The sequence below is a fragment of the Mastacembelus armatus genome, chromosome 5, assembly GCF_900324485.2.
Source record: "Mastacembelus armatus chromosome 5, fMasArm1.2, whole genome shotgun sequence".
Classification (NCBI taxonomy): Eukaryota; Metazoa; Chordata; class Actinopteri; order Synbranchiformes; family Mastacembelidae; genus Mastacembelus; species Mastacembelus armatus.
In genome coordinates, this window is record NC_046637.1 from 24,263,596 (window position 1) to 24,279,714 (window position 16,119).

At 37.9% G+C, this 16,119-nt stretch overlaps 1 protein-coding gene across 1 annotated transcript in view; it reads right to left on the minus strand.

Moving 5' to 3' along the window:
- The window catches only part of chchd6b (coiled-coil-helix-coiled-coil-helix domain containing 6b), a 50,025-nt gene that overhangs the window by 12,568 nt on the left and 21,338 nt on the right, over positions 1-16,119 (minus strand). The window contains exons 6-7 of the mRNA XM_026306284.1: positions 13,037-13,107; positions 2,317-2,452 (exon numbers count right to left, since the gene is read on the minus strand). Coding sequence (XP_026162069.1) covers positions 2,317-2,452; positions 13,037-13,107 — 207 coding nt within the window. The remainder of the gene's footprint in view (positions 1-2,316; positions 2,453-13,036; positions 13,108-16,119) is intronic.

The window sequence follows — 16,119 nt, forward strand, 5'->3', positions numbered from 1 at the left end:
TTTCAGAGCACCAACACACACACATACAGGATCTTTCCCTCTTGTTTCACCCTCTGTGGACTTTGCCTCTATTGCCTATTTCTCTTTGGCTCTCTACTGCTTTCACTGACCCCATCTGCCTACTCTCATTGCACTACATAACCAATCTGCCTCTAGTGTTATAGATGCTCTAAATGAAGCATCAGACTACAGTATAATATGGACGCAAAAATTATAGCAGCAAACAATTTTAAAATCTGGCATAACAATTGAGATAGAGGTTAGAGCCCTAAAGCGTCAGCAGAATGCTAGAATCAGCTGCTAATGCTCACTAAATGACTAGGGGAAATGACTGAAATCTGTGAAGTATCTATGTTTATTGAAAGAACATGCACAAGATAGCATCTGACATGTTAGAGCTAAGGCAGTGGTTATTGTGACAAAGCGTCTGACGAGAGGCGGTGACAGAAGTGAGATGCATAGAGGATGGGAACTAGAGGAGAAGAGATGGATCAGTATAAAAGACCCACGAATAAAAAAAGAATACACAAGATGGCTGGATAAGTGGGAAAGGCAAAAGTAAAAGCATAGTTATATGAATGTAGAGTAGGTCGTTAAATAGGATACTTAAACAGGATGTATTTTACAGTTACACATTTATATCTTAAATCTAGGAGCATTTATATGTCTCTTTAAATTTCACCTTGGGACACAGCTCTTCAGAAGTCTTAAAGGTCAACCTGAAAATCCCACCATCTTCAAAAGAGTAGTGCAGGTCAATCTTGAAAAGCAAGATTTAATCTCTGTTAGATTATCCCACTAAAGAAAGGTTAGACAGAAAAGATTTCAGCAATAAAATGCCTCGTGACTTTTCTTATCCAACCATCTAAAATTTGAAAAAAAAAAACAAAGAAAAAAAAAACAAAAAAACAAAAACAAAACAAAACAAAAAAAAACTGTTTGGCCTGCAGTACAGAATCATTTTTAAAATCTCCCTTCAAAGTCTTCCACAGAACAATAATGTTGGGGAATCCACCTCATTTATTAGCATCATCAAATCTATCTTTTTCCACCAGGATTAAATTTACAAAAACCTCCAATTCCTCTTCAGTAGGTAGTGCATGGTCTAAGTCTGTTCGGCTTATCAGCTCACACCAGTTAACAGGTTTGATGTGGACCTAAGTCTTTTTTTAAATTATTTTATTTGCCCTTTAACTCTCTCTCTTTGACTCTTCTGGGTTTTGTCCCTCTCTTTCTTTCTGGCTCTCATTCACGGACATGCCTGATTGAATCTGAATTAAACAAGTGCCTCACATTTTACAAAGTGAAAAACAGCCTGCCTTTACTTACAACTACTGTCTGTTCTTTAAAACATAAGCACTCACAAACTGAATTTATCTAACACATGTCCACAAATAAACTTACTCACATACCAAACACATATACACTGTTTTCGCCCCAAAGTGTACCATCCTACTAGCAAATGGATCTTTTGAACCAGTTTAAAAAGACAGATTGCTTTTATTGTGAGCCTTTGCCTTGCATTTATCGACCATTTAAACTGCCAAATTCACCAATTGTTGTTTTGTGCCTTTTATCTACTTTGGAGCCATATCAGTGTGTTTTGTCATGATAATAATGTGCAAATTGCCCCATTCATTATTGTTTTTTGATGGAGAAATTGGGTAAAATAAGCACTTTGTAGATAAGCGTAGGGTCTCAACACTATTTGCAAAAGCATCAGCAGAAGGCAGAATACATTTCAAAGTGTTGAATGCCAAAACTGATTTTAATACACTAATAACGGTGTAATCTTCCTATCAGAAAGTTCCAAAACACAGTGTACGCCCGGTGACTTATAAATGCGCTCAATAAGCATGTCTCATTGATTTAGCTTCCTGTTTGAAGTGTCAAAGTAAGCAACATGCAGATTATACTTCTCAGAATTTAACTGATTTGGAATAAGGATTGAAAGGATTATTTTTCTCTTCACCTTTTTGTTCCACTGTCAGTGTCACTGTCAAGCCCGTTTTAGGTCTGACTAAAGAACTGCTATTCTTATGTCTTCTTAAAAAAATGGAAGCAAATAAAAAAACAATTAATTTTTAAAGCAAACGGAGCCACTCAAAATACTTTGGCCAAGTGTGTAACTCACAGAGTATAAGGTGGATGTGATAAGAGCAAAAGAAAAAAACAATGGTGAGAAATTGATTACAAGTAGAGGGATCATGGTCATGGAAACAACCGTGTGCACAAAAAACCTATCCCAAAACTTTTTCCTCACTTTGTCATGCTCCCACACACACACACAGAGTACGCAGCCCTTGTCTATAGTACCTTCTTTGCTTGCTGGACACAGGCCATGTACTGTTTGGCCAGGCTGGAGCAGTGCAAGGTCTGTTGTGGATTTTCTCTGTAGCACTGGAGCACCTTGGCCTGCAGTTCAGTGCACACTGACATGGTCTGTCGGGGCCTAAAAACAGAGAGTGGATAAGAAGATCAATGTGATTATAACACAGTACTACCAACTTAATTTTTGTTTGTTTTTGGCTCCAATCACCCTCTTATTACCTTCAGACAGTTTTAACAAAGCCACATGTTTTCAAACCTAACACAGTACTTTTGTACCACCTGATCCCTGGTCAATGAGAACAGATCAATTATTCATTGTGTGTGTTATTCCATAGCATTCTCTGCATTGGACCTATTGTCTGATTTACAATTATTGTACATAAAAACTTTCAATTTATGCTTATGTTTCTTTTATTTTGAAAAACAAGGTAGGGGGCACAGTGGAGAAGTGGTGGGGCACTGTCACCTCAGAGACTGTATTTGGTTAGTCCGTTCTGGGCTATTGTAGAAACATGGCACCTCTGTGCAAAAAGACCCTATGTAGATTCAAAAGGCTCATTATAAGATAAAAAAAAATGCAGTGGTTGGTATTTTCTGGTGACTACACACTAATAACAGCATATTTATGAATACTACTTCCTGTAAATTTTACACATTAAGCCTTTAAAGCAAACCACAGATGTATAGTACAAAGTAGGTAAATATTTTTGTCTTCTTGACAGCTTCACTAACAATATCTGCTTTGTGTCATTAGTCCAAAAGTAAATAATTAATTTCAGGTGTGCTAACTAAATTGTTTTCAAGGAGAGAGATGAATTCTGCATAGACAAAGCAGCTTATATGAGACAAACCTTCTCTTTTCTTTTCGTCTCTCTCACAAACAGCAAACAGTATGTGTGAAGAGACAAACGCACACAATTGCATCCACAGCCACAAACACACAGAGACACAGAGAGAGAGAGGGGCGCATGCGCGCGCACACACACACACACACACACACACACACACACAGGTAGCAAATGCTAATCCTACATGAGAGTAATCCTTGAGTGCTCTGTTGCCTGTGGTAATTTACCTGCTGTTGTGACAGAACTTGTAACTGGGAGCATTGGGATATGGATATGTACACATACAGACAAAGACAGACTTACCATTCACAGTGCTGCATTTTGTACAATCTCTCAAACATACGCATAGCCCACTAGTAACTGAATATAATAAAATAGACTAGATTGAAACAGTATAGAACTAAATAGAATTGAAGATAATAGAGCTGAAAAGAACAAATACAAGAGAACAAAGTACAACAGAAAAGAATATGATTACAAAGTCACCTCAAGGTTCATTTAGTAGCTGTTCTAGGGCTTTCTAACAAATCACATGCTCTTCATCCACAGAGGGAATTACAGATGTTACCATTTCCATTTTTCTTTGAGCTATTCTATCTAGCAGTTCTGTGACAACTTTTATGGTCTCTTTTTTTAAGCTATTACATCCATACTCAACTTTTGAGCTCATATGGTTAAAATCTAACAATGTGATAATTCAAATAAAGTAGGTTATGTGGTTTTAAGAAATTTTAAGTCATAGTGAACCTAAAATCTGTGTATTATGTTTATCTTTAGATCTGACTAGGTTATGACGAAGGGTTTCACTGATGCCTACTTCTATTGCTTCCATGAACTGTGCCTGCCTCACTGCAACGACTGATAGTGCTGATTAGCAGGTAAACCACAATAACTACCATCCCGCTGTTTTTAGACCTGCATATATTTGTCTCTTTCACCTCACGCAGTTTTACTGCCTCAACTTCTGTGACTTCTCTGCAAGCCTCCGACAACTACCTTACTTTTTAAGTACATGGAATATAATAACTTTTCATAGGTGAAAACCACCCAGTAATGGACGGGCAACAAGCCAGTTCCTTTCTGGACATAGCTTCACATAAATGTATACATATATACATGCATTTCATGATGGTATATTGCAGTGTTTTGTTCAGGCTGCGTGTAACGCTATACAATAAAAAAGTAAGAGCCATAAAGAGGAAGAGAAAAGACGGCGTTCAATCTGATTAGGTGACATCTGACCTCATGTGACGCGATTGGACATGCACGTTTTATTTTGGGAAGATGACCACCTGACATTCACATACACAATGATGCAGCACAAAAACAGAGCTGTCCTCATTTCATCCTTCAAAGCAATTACACATTCATTCATTCTTTATGTATGAAATGAGCTCATTGGTCCCTACATTCAGTAAAAAAATACACACAATAAATTTGTGAATTTGTGTGCTATGCACTGCATGTGTGTCTGTTCCCAAGATAAAATGTACTACACACAGAAGACTGGGAGAAATTTCTCTGCACAACTATGTGTCTTGTGTAGTCTGAGTATGTGGGGCTGTGCTCGCGTGTGCAGTGGAGGGTAGAGCGACAGGATTAAATAAATCACTGACGGGGAGAATATTCATGAAAAGAAAAGTGAACGCAACCTGAAAGAGAGAGCTAGAACGTGACAGTGACATATTAAATGACAAATAAACCTTGTGGCTTGCATGGACAAACAGTAACCCGTGGCAACTGTTTCAATCTGCATTTTACCTCTGCCCCATCGTATCGTGCCACACAATTTGGTGCTAAGGATGGCGACTGATTGACTATTAGTGTTCCTTGCATAATATTAAGCCGTCATTCAGCTGGGACAGTGATATGGTTCTATCAGGGTAAACATAAGGCACTAGTTGATATTAAGTTTTAGTCATATCAAAGGAAGCCTGGTGCCCTCCTCTGAGGTGTTGGCTTGAGTTTTACAAAGAGGCCTCTGATATGTGATGGGCTTAGGGCTGAAGGGTTATCTTTTAACCTAAAATATATCAACTCCAAGACTGACAGGAGAGGATGTGCAGGGTCAACGTTTGAAAACATATTTGTACACAATGAACATGAAGATGGTCTTGTGTTAGTTTAAAATCTGCTGGGAAGAGTTTCAATCACACGATTATACGACTGGCTGATGTTTGACTTTGCATTCTGACAGCCAGTCGGCATTTTGAATTACTCCCTAAGAGTAAGAGATAACAGCAACAATAGCCCCAAGGTATTAATCCAAGACTGAGTAAAAAAAAAAAAAAAAAAAAAAAAACTCATTCTTTTCTCTATTCAACAAGAGAAACTTTCTGATAGCAGGAGTGTTTTAATAATGGAATCTGAAGCAGAAAATTGCCTCTGCTAATCTGCACCAACTGCCTCGTTTGACTGAAATTAAAGGTGAGCTCTTATTAGAAAAACATTAGCCGCCCCAGCTAGTTTGATAGCTAACTTTCGCAGGGAAAAGAAGCAAAACAACGCTCCAATTGCTTTCTGCCTGTGACGTTTTGCATAAATATGTGCAGAGTTAGGGGAGAAAGATTAGGCTCAAATCGTTCAAGTTTCTCATTAGTTTTTGTCTCACCCTGGCAGTGTGGGGTTTTTATGAAGAGAGCTCAAGTTCCGTGCCACTGCAAAGCGTGACACTGGGGAATAAAGCAATAAGAGGAAAACGGAAAAATTGTAACAGTGTAGCATTTTATTATTCTCTCTGTGTCTATGTTGGTGTTGCCATATGTGTGTATGGTTTGTGAATGGTTATTAATGTATGATGGCAATGATTTGGGCTCCTTTAAAGCAGCAGCCATGGCATTGTACGTGTGATTTTTAATATTACACTGAATGGAGGGGAAAAAAAGAGAGGATCAAGGATGTCATGGCTGGGGTGAGATCAAAAGGAATGAAGGAGCATTCATCATGCCTTGTTAGAGGTTTTGTAAAGCTTTTATGATAATGCCATACAGATAACATTTGCAACATATTTCAATGGGCAGAAATCTTACTTTTATAAATACTTACTTTTATATAAAATCGGAACTCCAGATTTAGTTCATAAAGCCTATGACGGTCTGTCTGAGGACAGAGCTATGATTGTTCTGGTAGTCATAATAATAACCTATCCTACTTTTGCTAAATGATGCAGCCGACTTAGCCCCTAAGCTCATGTGTCACTGTATGACAACACCCAAAAACTTCACCAAGTTTAATCTCAACTCCATTGAAACACAAAGTCTCAAATGGGAATAGCAATCAAAAACAACTACAATCCATAGACTGAAGACAGAAGTCTGCCCTTATCTTCATACACTGACAGCCGAAGTGCTGAAGGGAGATAGGAATGTCGGAGAACAATTCACACTCTGTTAGCCTGGCTGACTGATCCCCACCAAAATCACTTTGTGGGAATATAGTGTGAGAAAGATGGGAGGAGATACGGCAAGTGTTTCATTAAAACAGGTGACATGCTGGAACAAGATAAGGTGCACATGTGCATGTGTGTGTTTGGGGGTGCCATCTCATCAGTGATAACTTTCCAATGACAACAACCTGTGGACTGGAGTTGAGGGTGACGTGAGATGAGATGAGATGTGCACTTTGGAATGTTTCACTGCTATCACCTTTCATCGCTAGCCTTTTTGTCATCAACAATTTCACTTCCACTTCCAGTTTTGCGCTATTTCATTTGTAAGGTCCTTTTCTTTAAACAACTTCACTATTCTTTAAAAAAAAAAAAAAAAAAGCATCCCTTTCACATCTAAAAGTACAGCAGGTTTAGTGTATTATGTGATTACTATAGTTTTGCTGTACAAAACCCACTGTTAAAACATTCATCTTTTATTTGTCCTGGAGGAAAACATTATAATCCACTGTGCACTTTACTGCTTGGCTGAATACATACAACGTGAAGCAAGGTTACTGTATTTGAAATAATTATGCTGCTGATTCGCACTACTGCATGCTCTATGTTAGGTCCTGTTGTCATAAGAACCATTTTGTACCAATATGTATGTATATTTGTATATAATTTGCTCAAGCTATTATTTTCCTATAGATATTGTAAGTAATACAGAAAATGAATGGATGGATATTCCCATTAGGGGACTTCATGAGTCCAACATTCAAAATTCTACCAGACACTATGCATAAGTCGAAATAAGACAGATTGGATGAGCCTCCCATTAAAGACCAGTGACAGTTAAAAAATCAAATCAAGTCAAATTATATAAGTATGTATGTATAGTATCAGGGCAAATACTGACCTTATCTACAACTAAATACATAACGTTGTGAATGTAGTTATAAAAAGCTGTTTTGCTGCTTGCAATTTGAATCACTCAGCCATGGTGCGTTGCTGACTGAGTTTGTAGTACAACAGAAATCCCTGGCCTCATGTTACCTCACTTAAAATTGAGCCCAATAAGGTCCACACTGTGTGGTTCACAGATTTCACGTCTTGGGAGAAAGAAGCCATTGATATTGGATTGGGAATAGATATCAGCAGACTCCTGAGTTGAGATTTCAGAATCAATACTGGAAGAGAAAAAGTTAAATTAGTGCATTGCTATGTCCTTTTTAATGTAATGGCAATTAGACTAAATCAGGTTCTATCCAACTGTTCATATAAATAAAATATAAACAATGATTTGATGAAAATCTAGTGTCAATTGCAGCAATTACAAAAGAAGCAGAGTGTGTATGTGACTGCAACCTTGTGTCCGAATGGTAAATCTTTGTTGGACCACAGTGCAGACAGGTCTTGTCTCTAGAAATAACTAGAAGCCAACTACTTTATGGGGTGCAGTGATCCTTACTGTAAGCTAGCTGTCTGTTTCACTAATTGGACATGCTACCCACACACAAGAATAGACACAGAATAAAGTAGACATAACAAACCCATGTGAAAGTAGTCTTTTAACCACAAACTGTCAGCCGGTATTTCGTAGTGAATCTTCACACAGACAACTACCTGTGATTCACGTAGGTTCCACCTTTGCTGAACACTTTGAGGGTAACAAGCTGTTTTAAGAGGATTAATGGATTTTTAGATCTTAAGGTAAGCTCAGCTGCAGTGTTGTAGGTCTCTTAGGTGAGGTATTTTTCTGGGAAAATATGTCGTCCCATACCCCAAGGCAAGGCTAATAGATGAACCCATCTAAAGTGCCTCATGTAGTTTGGTAAATCGCAAATTGCACTAGATCAGGATTTACCACTCAGTGTCACTCCACTTGACAATATTTTAGATAATCTGACCTGTCCAGTGCAGGAAAAAAGACACAATATCCCAGGGGGCTTCGATCTTGTTGCCCAGATATCAACAAAATACCCCCTTTTGCTTTACTACAGTGTTTACACCAGCTAGTCATGGTTGATTTTATCAGATATTAAATTCTAGTGCTGGTAAACAGTCCATGAAAAGATCCACACCTTTGTACCTATATGATCTGGTCCTAAACATCAGATAGCATGTTGCATTCGACTGCTACTTTTCCAATACTGCCTCAGTCAATGTCACAAAGCTTTAACACTTATTTCGTGGTGATGGCATTGACCCCAACTGGTTTAATCAGTACTAAAAACTCATCTATTCAAGAAGCACCTCACTAACAATATTCCCTGACCAGGTCACTTTGCAACTAAAAATGTCTCCTATTAAATCTCTGTCTGTAGTATTAATTTAGTTAGTGACTTACTCTCAAGTGATCACTAAAGCCCTGACTTGCTGACTGCTTACTTGTTGCCTGTTATTTTGGTGTTTTCATTTAAGCCTCTTCTATGGCTGTTAAATTTATTATCCACAGAATAGGCTGATAAATTTATTATCAGCTTTATCAACTAACATTTTCTAGAGAATCTATTTGCAGATGTGCAGGCTAGGTACAACATTAACAGTATAATCAAAACAGTCCAGTTCAGGGGATAGGATCCAAATTATTAAAGTGTTTCACATCAACAGGAAAATTATATATTTTTTTACCTTACAACTTTTACATTTGTTCATGATCTTTCTCAGCAAAGAAGGCTAAAAAATAAAAAAATAAATAAAACAAAGGGAAACCATGGGCAGAAAAATAACAGGTGAATAAGACAAATATTTTAGAATTGGGAAAATGAGTCAATAAGAGATAGATTCAAATGCTGAATTGGGGACAGCGAAAGATACAAAGACAGAATAAGACATACTGTGGCTACAGAATGTGTTGGATTGTGCTGCAGCTCCCCACTCCTTTCAGTACTGGGTAAATAGAATAATTACTGTGTGGTCAGTGTAGTGTGAAATGACAGCGTGACCATGGCACAATGAAACTTTGCCCAAATGCTGACAGAACATGACAAGCACATGGCTGCCTGAATACAAAAGTGTGCTTGTTTGTGTGGCAGAGATAGAAAAAGAAAAGGGTGTGGAAGTTTGTGAGCATGCACGTGTGCGTTTGTGTGTACACTTAAACAATAATGACCAACATTGTGGCAGTACAAAATGCTGTTCCTTGGGCAAACTGGTGCTGAAATGATCTTCTAACCTCTCCCATGCAGCTACGGACAATAGCAAATTCATGCTAATGTAATCACTTGGACAAAATTGTAGACCTGAATTAAACGCTGCTGAATTTAATGGACCAGGTGAATGAGGAAGTCACTGCCCATCAGTGCAAAGCTACTTTTTCCTCTCGCTGTTTCTAGAAATGCACTGGACTGACTGTATTACAATAATGGTTTTCATAACTATTACTATAGAGGAGTATGCCATGCCTTCAAGAGGTAAAACATCTTAAAGGTTCAATGTGTAATATTTAGAGTGATCTATTAGCAGTAATGAAATATAGTATTTATAAACAAATTGTCATTAGTATGTAATCAGTGGAAAATACCAAACATTGCATTATCTTAATCTTAGAATATAGTCTTCTTAGAATAGAGTCTTATATAGCAGGTCTCCTTTCATAAAGGCTGTCACGTTGTGCCACCATGTTTCAACAGTAGTCCAGAATGGACAAACCTAACACTGGCTGGAGACAGGGAATCATATTTTGTCCTAAAGTGAGAGCCATCATACCCTCGCCTGCGACTGGAAATGGAAGAGAGGCAGTGTGAGGTCTGCTCATAAGGTTATCCTGCAATCTCACCACTAGATGCCAGTAAATTGTCCACATTTTACACATTGCACACACACAGTCCCGTGACGCAAAGTGCCATGCTAAAGATAAAACTGTAAACTGACCCACTGACGACGTCATATCATTTCCCACCATAGAGAATGATAAATGCGTGCAGATTGGGTAATATTATTGAGTTCGCCTCTCTGTCCAGACCAATAAACCCCAGTGACAGGCCACAAATTTGCTTTACCTTTAACAGAAAAAAAAAAAGTGATGTCATAAACGATTTTTAAAAAATACCAATATCAGTTTATCAAACAATTACTTAATCGAGCTAATTTTTCCATTTTCATTGCTGTGTATTGTGTTCCAGGTGGATGTAAGATTTACATTTAACATTTCTGGAAAACAGGTGGCTTCTACATTATGATTTTTGCAGGTTTAATTTTAACTGGAGATCACATAATGTTGCATAGTAAGACAGACGTGCAAGGGTAGAAAAGCAAAACCCCTATGTGTTAATGAAAACCAAAAGGTGAGGAATAGCAATGTGAGAAAAGCATATGAAAAAAAGATCAGAATTAATTAATCATCTTTCATCAGTTTTGCAATAATCATTCCCATGCACAAAGAAAAAAGGAATGGTTTTCTGACAAATTTGGAATCATGGAGCTATTTGGCTCACTCATTGTCCAAAAAGGGGTGAGAATGGGTGTTACAAAGGGGCGTAAATTGGCAAGGCCCACACACAGGCCCACTGTTGTGGTGGTCGTTCTATTTTAAATGAAACTGACATGCTTTCTGACAGCAGGTGAGGTCTGAACCCAGAGGAGCACCTCTGCCTCTTTAAAAATCCCTCTATTTTGGTACCGGGAGAATAGGGCCGTTTGAAAACCCAAGTCGACTGGTAATTTATGATGTTTGCCAAGACAAATGATAACGCAGATTTTACATAAAAGAAAGCTGAGGTTCATAAAGTTAAAATTATAATACATGAACAGACAGGAAAGGGTCCACTATGCCAAATGGATGCATCAATTTTTATATAAATCTTTATCTATTCACAACAGATAATGAATATTCAAAGCCTATTAACTCTCAGCTAATGACCCTTATACAATTAGCTGTCTCTCCGAACACTGAAAAGAACATAGTGGAATAAAACAAGGCTAGGGCTGCAACACACAACTATTACCAATTTACTAATAACAAATTTAACTGTTTATAGGTTTTTGACTTATAAACATATTAACAGAACATTTATATGTCTTGTTAATGTTTTTGATTAATCAAACTTTTACAAAAGATTATAGAAAGTTCGTTTTCAACATTTTATTGTCAAAAATATGAACCTTAAAGAAATTAATGTATAAAAAAATAAATAAAACAACCTCGAATAATTTTTGTAACATTTAAACAGATCTATAATTGCATTGAATTGAATAGGCCACACTGACTCCAACCTGGAATCAGAGTCATCACAACAGTGGTGTGTGTCTCTGTGAGCAGAACAGAGACGGTAGCTAAAAAAAAGTACGTCCTCTACAGTTCTCTTTAGAAATTTATTAAACGTACCAGATGAATATAGACATAAGCCTAAAAAATATGAAGGATAATGGTGACATGGTTCTCATACCCGTGTCTTGGAGTCAATGTGGACTGATAGAAGTCTGTCTGCTCAGTGAGATGCACAAGTTACTGTGTCAGTTGTCCTGAGAGCTGTAAACATTTTACTGGATGATGGATTATCTGACCAAATAACAGAAAAAGTAGAACAAGAAGACATCACCACTATCCACATAACAGTGTAAAAACTGTTTAATAACGGACAATGTGACTTTCACTCGTCTCCACTTCTCCTGTTTTTATCTCTAATAGAAACCGTATCACTGTGCGCCCCCTCAAATGGCTATGTCACTAAACCTAATCAATAACTACATTTGTTGTCAACTCATTATCATTTTGTGTTGATTAATTGTTTCAGCCTGTAAAAAGACAATAATGATACTCTGTAATAATACTGATATACTTTATCACACAATTTCCCACTTTGCATAATTTGCAGATAAAACAAGAAACAAACATGCACATTCAAATACTTTGAGAAGCCACCTACCAACAGTCGAAGATATAAACAAAAGCGTTACCTCAACAATTACTGTATTGGTATCTGAAAACTGCTTTGTTATAATATGCTATCAGATTGTTGAAATATTTGTATATAGCTCATGTAGAATTTAAGATGGTAAAACATGACATGTTAATATGAGAATTATGTCACAATGCTACGATAATGGGAGATGAGAAGTGATAATAGTAAATTATCACCTAGCCAAACACTATTTTGACTGTCAGGCAGATGCAGGAGGTGTGGAGCTCACCATTAACAACATTGCAAACTAACAATCAGCCTCCACACACTGGTCTCTGCCCACACCTGCTCTCTGACAACTGTTGTCTGGACATCATGCCAGTCTTAGTGACCCACTGGGCTGAGTTTTTCTGCTAATTTACCTTAAAACTTTTGCCTTGCAATTACATATGCAGTTATCCAAGTGGAAAATAAACTAGCAAAACCTGAACTAATAGCTTTTTTCATAGGTTTATTCAACAAACTGCCTTTACCTGTGATATTCTCATAAAAAGACAAAACACAGTCACAGAGGCACTAATGTAATGCGTACAGCAAGTGGTTCTTTAGACAGAAAATACAGTACCGTACAGCTCAGTATTTACCGGATGTGAGTCTCAGCTTTGGTAGCTGCTTGGTTGTACTGTTCTGCTGTCTCCTTGTAGTTGTCAAAGCTCTGCAGGTGAAGACACATTGAGAGAGAAAGAGAGTTGAGAACCAATTCAGGGGAGATTTAACAGCTCATCAGAACTTCACTTTATATTTTGAATATAAAGTGAAATACTCATGTATATGTTGCTTCACATCATTACAAGATCTAAAAGAAAAAGTGGACATCAAAGTCCTAAAATCAAGATGTTTTCAGGCTTAATAACTTGGATATCAAAATAATATTAGCACACAGTTACAACTATTTTTTTAAGCTTCAAATCAAGCTCTAACAAGCCGCTGATAACGAAAATGTGTAAAAAAGCACCATCAGAAATGTCACATTCATTAAATTAGCGACCTTTGAATTTTACAGCACCGCTTACAAATCTGAATGCTGATGGACTGCTGGTGCTCTATAATGGTTTAGTAAATGCAAGACAAAGTGCCATTTAAACAGCAATTACTACACAGATGGAGCCTGAGCTTAGAGGGCAAGGTCATATATGGCGCACCTTTACTGGAGTAATCAGTGGCCACTGTGTTAACTACACTGCATCATGGTCAGAACTGCTCACAAGATGATGCACAGATTAGAAGCAAGTCAAGAATATGCATAGTATTATATAATATATAAGGCGTGCAGATGGGTTTAAAATCATCAGCTCTGTAAGATGATGGCTTTGCATCAAAACATATGAGGTACTGTTTGTGTGGAATGCCCCAAACACAAATCAAATCTCTCTCACCACCTCTCATATACATAGACTGAACACTAATCACCACTTTAAACCAATAACCGCAGCACTTATGCTTTTACTTAATTATTCCCTATATTCCCAATAGATGGGGTGATAGGAGAGGAAGATAATTGAAGTGCCTGAGCAGGGAAAGAGATGAAATCAAACACAAACCTCCTCCACAATCTCTAGCCCTTTACTCATCCAATGGCCCCTAGTCATTTTCATATCTCATTATTTCACGCTGATCTGCAGACATAATTCTCCTTATCTCAATGTCTGGTGTTGGAGAAGATTCAAGTAATGTCACAAGCAACTTTTGCTTTATCTGCTAGTATTCACCTCAGTGTAATAATCTGCCCCTTTATCCTTTTCCTTCCTTTTCTTTAGAGAGAAGACAGTAAAACTGAAGTCAGAGGTCGTGCTGGAAGGGGGAAGAGGTATTTGGCCTAAAATCATTAGTGTTGAAGTATAACATAAAATCTGAAATGAAGGCAGACTAGAGACATTAGAACCAAAATTAATAAATGTGCCCCACTATAGTTTACCTTTTTCATGTGAGTTTGTGTTCCCTATGGGGTCCCTATTCACAGTAATTCACAATTTGGAAATGACAAACATTCCTGCCAATTATTTTCCCTGGCTGCATTATATTGGATTATTTAGGACAGGACTGAAGATTAGACTCCTGTTGCTACTAAATCTCCCCATTGCCAACCTGTGGACTAGGTATAAATACCACACCTCGACAGGGGGGTAACGAGTAACGACAACAGCTCCAAATACTATATGTCAAGAATATTTCATCCCAGCATCAGGTGCCTTCAGAATAAAGACCTGGATCCAAGACCTAAGAATCTCTGCTCTAATGATTCATTCATCTAGTCAGTGCCAATCAGTATAAACACGTGCCTTAATTTCAAAGTTCTAGGAACCAAGTCATGTACTCATGGACATTAAAGAGATAGCAAGTCAATTCTTTCACGAGAGTTAGCTAATACTTTGCCTGGCTCCTTGGGAATATGTGGTAAGAAGTTAGCTCCATGTTAGCGACTTAGCCTTTAGCCTCAGGTCAGGAGCTCAGTGGGTACACAGAGGAAAGCTGAACTGAAACTTGAAAGTCAGTGGGTGCCTTGTGGGACATCCACTGTTCGAGTCAAGATAAAAGAGGCTCCACAGGGGCTTAAACCCATGGGTGCCACAGATTATGCAGGACACAGAGACTAGGGCAGTAGCAAAGGAAGCAGCAAGGGGATGGTTTAAAGGTAAAGTGAACTTTCTCACTGATGACTGGTATCCTATCCTAAGGCTCTATCTAGGAGGTTTGGAGGGGTCAGGCAGTAGTCGATAAAGTGCTTCCCACTTGAATTGATGAATAAATGAACACATACTGTAAAAGCAATGATGGCACAGAGGGATCTTTTTTGTAGTTTGTGTCCTACTCTGCACTCTACCAAAGCCAAGAGAGTTAAAGCATGAATATAATAAAACTGATTGATTGAAAATGTGACAAAACCAGTATATAGAGTATGGCAGGCAGCTCTCATCAATAAAAACTATAAAAATCTTGTAATTTAATGGAACCTATTAACAAGTGCTGTATTGGTGAAACTGTCACTATTGCATGAAATCATTGCATTGCAAATACAAATCTTTGCCCATGTTTCCTAGTGTAGTAAAATATGGACAAAAAAAAAAAAATCTCTTTGCCATAAGACTACCATTAAAAAAAAAAACCAAACCGTGATCTGGAGAAGTTCTCAGGAATTTCACAGTTCAGAGCCATTTCAAAATGGGAAACAGTTCCCATTTCCAATGCTAAAACACACAAATGCACATTTCATACATGGAGTGTAGTTTTGTTATGGGAAGGATACCGTACCAGACTTTACTCACCCTCATTTCTCCGCTCTAATAAAACAGATGAATATGTAAGAAATATTTAATAAGGGCAATTTTGCACTGGCAGCTTATCCAGTGAAAATGTTGAGGGACTGTAAGACTGTGTGTATCAACGTGGTTGTTTTGTCTATTGACATAACAGACTGAACAACAGCACCAGCCCAGCTTTCATGATAGAGGTGGCAGCACTATCACTGGCACACACACGCTGAGCTCTTCCCAGTCATTTGCACCTGTGGGGACAAAAGCCAATGTGGAGAGACAGAAGGGGGGGGGGGGGGGATAACTCTCAATGGGCGAAAGTAAGGTTTTGGGGGAGTTGGAAAAGCTCATGGAGGGGATTAGTGTAGGTGCACATGTGCTGTGTGTGTGTATAAGCTTGCAAACATGCAGGTGTG